The sequence below is a fragment of the Alexandromys fortis genome, unplaced genomic scaffold, assembly GCF_014885135.2.
Source record: "Alexandromys fortis isolate MF-2015 unplaced genomic scaffold, M_Fortis_MF-2015_v1.1 scaffold_272, whole genome shotgun sequence".
NCBI classification, from domain to species: domain Eukaryota; kingdom Metazoa; phylum Chordata; class Mammalia; order Rodentia; family Cricetidae; genus Alexandromys; species Alexandromys fortis.
Genome location: NW_026068149.1, coordinates 765,719 through 774,022, shown reverse-complemented (window position 1 = coordinate 774,022; position 8,304 = coordinate 765,719). Strand labels below are relative to the sequence as shown.

The 8,304-nt window shown below is 42.8% G+C and overlaps 1 protein-coding gene across 1 annotated transcript in view; it reads right to left on the bottom strand.

Moving 5' to 3' along the window:
- Nucleotides 1-913: 913 nt before the first annotated feature.
- Rab38 (RAB38, member RAS oncogene family) overlaps nucleotides 914-8,304 on the bottom strand; it is a 47,227-nt gene continuing 39,836 nt past the window's right edge. Inside the window, exon 3 of the mRNA XM_050127228.1 lies at nucleotides 914-1,781. Coding sequence (XP_049983185.1) covers nucleotides 1,629-1,781 — 153 coding nt within the window. The 3' untranslated portion in view covers nucleotides 914-1,628. The remainder of the gene's footprint in view (nucleotides 1,782-8,304) is intronic.

Below are 8,304 nucleotides of genomic sequence, written 5' to 3'. Positions count from 1 at the left end.
GCTTGAACATGTTTTTTTTTTCCATTCTGTAGTTTGTCTCCTCATACTCCTGATTGCATCCTTTGCATCTGATACTACGGATCTCCCCCCTTGGTTCACCTCCATCTTAACAATCTTAGGTCACCTTCCACAGAATAAGACGAGGATTTGTGTGAATGTAATTTGTTTTGGAGGTTAACCCAAGAGCATCAGGGAAGGAATAAGAAAACCATGTGGGATGAATCAAATGGAAAACTCCCTCCATAGAAACCAGACACTTAATGCCACCAGAAGCAGTCCTCTGAGCATGCCTTGGAGTTACTCTTTGTGAGTGAAAAGAAATTTGGGGGTTTGTATAGCTCATTTTCTGCTCTCATAAGTCAGAGCTAGTTAAGAAGCATGAATTCCTAGATGCTTCAGGACCATCTGCCTCATGGGCCAACTGCATCAGAGGTAAGTGCCCATCCTAAGGGAAAAAGAAACGCAGTACTAACACGTGTGTGGTGCTTGCAGAAACAATGAATGTCAATGGTGTGTACTAAAATATATACTGTGAAATTTGAAAATTTTGTGAGTATACTATGAATAGTAAAGGAAAATATTCATCTTAAAAATGTTACCCACCTGAAACATTTCAACAATATGGCCAGCTGTTTGTTTTTATATTCTTTGCTTTATAACCTTCTTAGTCAGAATGTATAAAGATATTTTTGTGATTAACCAAAAGTCCATAAGCACTATTTATTTTCTTGACCTAAATGCTGAATGAAACAGTTGATACAAGATAGAATGAACTCATCCCAATTCCTTATCCCTTTTCTAAAATCAAATGGAGAAATGGAATTTGAGAAGCATGGCTGTATTGTCAAAAAAAAAATCCACAGTACTAAAAAAGAAGTTGAAGGCAATATCAGAAATAGGGAAACAGCATCTTTAATGTTTTATTTTCCACCTGTGCAAAATATATATAATATATCTTACATGTACAGAGGAGTCCCACAGCTTGAGTCCGAGGATGCTAAGAGAAAGGCACATTCAGGGAGCAGATCTTTCCATACAGTTTTCAGTTAAACCAGCATTCAGGGCACAGCAAGTAACAATGAAGGCAACAAAGGCACAGGCTGCCTGCATACACGACTCTGAAGGGCAACATCACACACAACCCTCAGGTCTGCCGAGAAAGGCGAAAATACCGTTTCTATTTAATAGACCTATAGGACCACCCAGAAACAAGTCGAAACCAGAACAAAGACGCACCAGGGCAAGGCAAATTCCGCGCTTAGCTTGACCTCCGCTGTGCTCTCTTGTTCCCCTTCTCAAGAAGACCAGAGGCCTTTGCTGATTTAAAGGAACACGTAGCACGGCTGGATGTGTCCCTGAGTGACTTTGCTCGATGATAAAACAGCATTTGACAACAGACTGATATTTAAAAAGCTTGTAAACACTGTGCTGAGGGTCGGGAAAAACATATAAAGAATATTTGCTGTTCCTCTCTGGACAGGAAACGTGCAGTCATACATCTTTGGCTCGTCACATGTGCCATGGGCTTCTCCTGACACTTACCCAAAATGGTAATCAAAAAAAAAAATTGAAGCACAATTCATTAGGGCCCTGGGGTTCTGACCGTCACACGCCAGCAGAGGCACCTTTTAGGATCTGGCACAGCCAGAGCAGCTGACGACCTTGGGTGCTGTGAGGTGGGGCTTCACAATGTCTGGTTCTATGGACTCTATGAGGTCACACTCGTTGGCAAGTATGTGCTTGACCAGGCATCTTGAAGCTTCGTCAATGTTTATGTTTTCCTTAAGGGGGAGAGAAAAAAAAAGCAGTTTTCTTTTAATGCAACAGTATAAAATAACAGTCTCATACAAGTCAAAATCCAATATTTAAAAAACAGTGCCTGTGTGTGTATGTGCGCGCACATGTGTGTACGTGTGTGTATGTTGCTTTTTGTCTCCAGGCACATGTGTGCATAGGCATGTAGAGGTCTGAGGACAATCTCAAGCGCTGTGTTTCAGATACCTCCACCTTTCTTTCTCACTCTCCTGAGACTAGTCATGTGGATTAGGTTGATTGGCAAGAGGGGTCAAGGATGTGCCTGTCTTGGCCTCCCCAGCACTGACATTAAAATTTTTAGCTTGTCTGAAATTTGTTGCCCGTGTTCTGGGGATCAAAAGTTAAGTTAATCCCTGTGCTTGCAAAGCAAGTACTTTACCCACTGAGTTTTCTTTCCAGCCAGGGCAGTGTTTTTGATAATCCATGCAAAAATCCTTTCTACACATTATCCATATATACTCTTGTTTTTCCTCACTCTCATTGCTGTCTTGGCTTCTTCCTTCCTTCCTTCCTTCCTTCCTTCCTTCCTTCCTTCCTTCCTCCTTCTTTTCTATCTCTTGGTTCTTCAAAGCTGAGGTACAGATTTTATTTTGTCAAATATGAACAATATTATTTGCTGAATTCATTTAATATTACATTTTTTAGATTTCAGTTTTCTTATTTTTCACCTGGTATATAATCTTATAAGAGAAATCAGTTTCAGTCTAGCTAGGGTTTATAATTGCACCGATGCGTATTGCTTTTAAAGTCTCAATAGGAAACAGAGGCAGCGGGACACCTTTTGCAGCAGTCATTAGCAGTTTAATCTACATTTCTATCTTCTTGCCGGTCAGCCACCACGTTTGTGGCGTCCTTGAACTCAGACATGAACGTGCGACAGCTGCTGGCCAATTCAATATGAGAAGCATGAAAAGGTGGATGTCTGACTTTCTTGGCTGGAAGCCACAAAAGTCGGGATTCAACTGTCCCACATTCTTATCACATAAATTCATGGAAAGCTTGAGGTGGGGATTCTCGGCTTCTGATCAGTTCATGTAGCGTAGGTGGGAATTGCACCTTTGCTGTGGGAAATTCCTAAGATTAGGAATCATTTGACCGACCACGGCATCGCCTAAACATTCCAGATGGAGGTAATTCTTTAAAGGAGGATGCGGAATCAGAAGCGGATCCACAGCTAAGAAGACAGTAGAGTGAGCAGCACTTGCTACGCTAGCCTGAGGATCCGAGTTCAGGGCGTCAGAATCTGTATCAAAACGCGGATGCAGTAGACCAAGCGTTTGCAAGGCTAGTTCACCCCAGCTGTGAAGATGCGCTGCACAGACAGGAGACTGGTTGGGCACTCGTGGACCAGCTAGTCGGGCACTTGCACTGAAACTACAACTGGAGACCCCATGTCAAACCAGGTGGAGGGTGAGAACCAACGCCAAGGTTGTCTTCTGATTTGAAGTCACCTTGGCATGACATGGCGACACCCCCTTCCCCAACACGCACACGCATACACACACACACTCACGTGCTCAGGCAAGCAATGAAGGTAGTGTGCAATAGTGGAATGATCTTCAATTATGAAATAACATGAAACAAATATTTTAATCTAAAACATACATCAGATAAGTACTATAATTCGTAAGAATTTTTTCTTATGAACAGATGAAGAGAAGTAACAAGGAATTTACTGCCAGGATACCGAAAATCACCTTTTCTCATGTAAAGTTCGGTGAAGCTCTCCAGAAAACTTCCATTGTTTTAAATCATAATTTATGGAAGTTTTAAAAACGTACTTCCAGGTACTCCTTCGCTAAAAGATAAAGTTTGTCACATTAAGCTGTTACATCCCTGTCTCTTTGTCCAGTCTGAACTGAAATTATTTATTCCTAATATTTTTGCTTCTCAGAATCATTGATCTGCTTTAAGAACCTTGCAAAAATATAAATAAATAAAAATAGAGTGCCAAATGAAAAAAGGGCATCCTTGCATCAAGTCCTCTTTCCTAGAGAATGCTAAGGGTGACGATGGCCACCCAATGTGTCCATGGCCAAATGGCACTAGCTGCATATATGTGTCATCAAACTGCACCCCCTTCAGACCTGACCCTGAGTTCATTCATCTACTGTCAAAGTATATGCTCTTGCACCTTGTTAATGGTTTTTGCTGGAACAGACCTCACGGGTCGTCTCTGAGCCTCTGTTTGGTCTGTTATAAAAGGGTCTGCCTGAAAGCAGAACAAATCAAAGCTTGCCTCACTTGGCTGTCCCTGGTCCATGCACTTCCTATGCACATGGCAGAAGTTTTAGGCTTGCATTCTTTAATTCTCTTTCGAATACAGCAGGATAAAGGTCTGCTTTTGCTCTTGTTGATTCTGTTGTTATTGTTGGGTTGGGAGGCGGGTACCCTCTCTTCAGCAGCTCCAGCGTCTGTTCCAGTCCATGAAAACGAGTGTACAGAAAGACAGGTGCCTCTGCTCCCTGGTGGAAAGACAACTGTGTCCTGACGGCACAGTGCATGCTCAGTACACCTGTCTGTCACACCTCAGCTCCTGGCCCCAAGGCGGTGATCTGAGCTTAAGCAGTGTCTGGCTCTTCCAAACAGACAGACCAATGCTTTGCTTCTGAATCCAACCAGCTGTTTATGCTACTAAGAAGAAACCTGGTTACTGGTTTTCCATTACATTCATGATGGTAAGAACAGGTAACCTCACTTAGCCTTGGAGGACCTCAGCGTATGGTACAGCGTCTCTCACTAAAGAAATCCTATGTGCTAGGGCGACTGTAAAGTATGTGCACAGGGAATTAATAAGCCAACACTACTTCTGTATTAACTGTTGCTTGTGTGTTAGAAACAAAGGCACTTTCCAATCCCAGTCCAGATACCCGACATGAACTATGATCGTAAGCTGGCAGATAAGAAGCTGTAAGTTTGGAAAGGTTCCAGGCTTCAGCCTGACTTTACAGCGGGTGGCCTGGAAGGCCACACCACTCCTCAACATTAAAACAAGTTGTGTTTCTTTTCAAGGCTGTTTTTCCCCCTAATTTTGAAATAGTTATTCTTTGACGTTGTGTGTATATATATATGAACATTAGTCGTGTTCACCCCCACTGCCCTCCCTCAGCCCCGTCTCTCTTCCACACCTCGCCTCACACTTCCATGCTTTTTGCTCTGTGTGGTCCACTGAGTTTAATTGGGGTTGTTTATGTGCGGATGCGTGAACACTTATTTACTGGGGTATGAACTAATTTTTCTGTGACTACACTGCTGAAGGAGGTGACACCCCTTCCCCAGTAACCAGTCACTACTAACAGTCCCTCAGGGAGAGGTGGGACCCCATGTGTTCTTCCCTGACCCAGAGAAAAAGCTGTCAAAATCATTTTAAAGATCAAGCTCAGTAGTAGAAGTTCTTTATGAGACACAATAGGTACTAGATAATTCTCCTTTTATTTTTTTATACACTATAAAATATGTTTATATGATATAAAAACTTTAAGAGTGTTCATATTCATATATGAAGTATATATATATGTATATATTACATATAAGTATATATGTATGAATTATATTGTAACTTAGGTTTTTTAGTGTTTTTTTAATAATTCTATTTATATGTCAACATGACAGTTAAATGTACTTTTCATTCATTAATGTAAAATTGAGAAAAATCTGCTAAGGAATAGGGTTAAACGCAATAATAGCAAATAAATGAAAATCTATTCATCATGATGAGGAAACGACTAAATATCTGTCCAACCAGTGGAAGCTTAGTAAGATGGTTTCCATAAAGATAAGATGATAAAGGAGCAGTTGCCTTTGGAAAGAAGCTTACCGAGTAAAGGTAAGTAAAGGACTGGGGTGGGGACATGAGGCTACCCACAAAGGAAACAAGCAGAGCAAAGGGGTAACAGAATCTTCCGCGAGGCCCCAAATAGTGACAAAGTGGCAGTTCACAGTGACTGAGCGACATCTCTTATTTTACCCAGTGTTATGTGCATTCCTGCTAAGTCCTAGACGTAGAAATGGAGATGAGAAAGTCACATTCCAGTCTGGAAAGAACATCCAGTGGACCAGCTTTTTGCAGAGGTTTAATCTCTAGGCTCTCTTGGAGGTGAAGTGCTAACCAGTACAATTCTCTGCAATCCCATGATAGACAAGACTGTGGAGACCCTGAGCACTCTACCACAGGGACACACACGGAGCACTCTGCCTAACCATCTATCAGCATGTTTCATGAATACCGGTGCTGGTGTGCTTCTAGCTATCACGGCAGCATGCCTGACCCTGATCTGAGACTTAAAGACGGGGCCAGGAAGCATTCAGGGCTTCCGTTTATCATCATAGTCACCATAAGCATGCAGTAAAAAGGAATGGATGTAATGGGTAGAAAGGTGTCTGGAGTCCCAGGCTTCTCTGAGTTTCCTCTCCCCCTTTTGGCTGTGTAATCCCAGGAAAGCTCAAAGCAGGAGATGCTTCACAGGCCAGTATGAGAAATGTGTCGCACAGACTCGTGTGCTTGAACAACTCGGTCTGCAGGTGGTGCTGTTTGGGAAAGTTATAGAACCCTTAGGAGGTGGAGCTTTGCTGGATGAGGTAGGTCATTAGAAGTAGGCTTTAAGGTCTTATCACCTGAACCCACTTCCCTGCCCTTTCTCCCTGCTTCCTGGGCGTGTATGAAACACGCTTGTTCTCTCCTTCCTGACCACCAGGCCAGCCTCATGCTTTTGTTGCTGTCTTTCTAGTTATGGTGGGCTATCCATCCTTGGGAAGTGTGAGCTAAAATAAACCCTGTAATACTCTAAGGCACCGTAAGTAATAATATCACAGCAGCAGAAAAGCAACTGATACACCACATTTTCTCCTCTTGAAAAAAGAAATTAAAAAAAAAAGAATCTGCCATACAGGCTATTCAGTTAATCGTATTAATACTTAAAGCATGTGCAACACTTGGAGTACTGAAGGATACAGCAGCATCTATATTCTGTGCTTGTGAGGTTTTACTCAGCACCTGAAGAACACTACTGTGTGAATTCTGTCCCTTTGTGGGGCAGCCAGGGACACTGAGAATGAAAAAGAGTAAGTAGCAAGCCCCACATCACACATCAGTATGAGCGCTGGGAAAATAGTAAATAGTGATAATGACCGCAGGCTTACTGCCAAAAGGCGGGGGAAGCGTGTGTACAGTGTCTAAAGCCAGTCTGAACTCCTTTGACTCTTCTAAAGATTACCCCAATAAATACAGGTTGAAATGGATACATACGAGGTGCCAGAATAAAAAAGGGAGGGAGCGTGCCATTGGAACCTCAGGCCAGCCGTGTTTTAACTGCTGGTACCCTTTCAAATATATTTAGTATCCTCTTTCTTGCTGTTTTTGTATACCACTTGAGTCACAGCCAAAGGACATAGTCTGAGAAAACAAATAGCAATATAGAATCTTTTAAAATAAATGTTTATTTGGTTCTCTCTCTCTCTCTCTCTCTCTCTCTCTCTCTCTCTCTCTCTCTCTCTCTCTCTCTGTCTTTCTTTTTCTCTCTCTCTCTCTCTCTCTCTCTCTCTCTCTCTCTCTCTCTCTCTCTCTCTCTCTCTCTCTGTGTCTGTCTGTCTGTCTCTGCCTCTCTATGTGTGTGTCTACATGCATGCCAACTTGAGGAAGATGGTTCTTTCCTTCCACAGGGGCTTGAACTCAGATCATCAGGTGAAGGATAGTCTTACATATTTATTTTCTGAGTCCCTGCTCTAGCCCAATGTAGAACAAACCTCTCTCTCCTCTTGTCTCAAGGCCAAGGTGGATGATCAAGCCCTGCCTATTTAAACTGCAGCTAGGTTTCGGGCATCAGTGAACTACTTGGCTATCCAGGTAGCTGGAGTAAGGCTTGCATTGCAGATGACCATGCAGAAGTAGAACTGCCGGCTCAGCCGTCAAGTGCTCTCTGGGGATTTTTGTTTGCACATGTGACTCAGAGCAGTGACAGCATCCCAGGAGCATCTCCTGCCTGGAAGGGAATTTACACAGCCTGTGACTCCCGAGCTGCACACAGGCCGGCAAGATCTGGCTGATTCAGTCACACACGTGCAGTAAGAGGATATGCTCTATTGTGCTGGCAGCTTTGGGTCAGATGGCTCAGGCCGAGGCTGGCGCTATGGGTTCACTTCACTGTATCAATAGAAAAGCCACCAACGAAGCATCGCACTAAAACAAGTGGTGTAAGTGCTATAGTTGGACAAGTGGGTTATTTACAAAATAATGTTCTCATGCACTCAACACACATACACACACACACACACAATCTATGAAAAAAAAAACTTGGCAGCCACATTTGAAAGATAAAGAAGTTATAAGGCTGGGAAAATTCACCCAGAGTAGAGTTTGTCCTTGGTCAATCTGTCATTCAACCAAGACTCAACTTCTGTGCCCGTCTCTGAGCACTACACAGCAGTCTCCCAGATTTAGAGCAGAAAGAGAATAACTTCCCTTCTAAATTCAGAGTTCTCAGTCATGGCAAT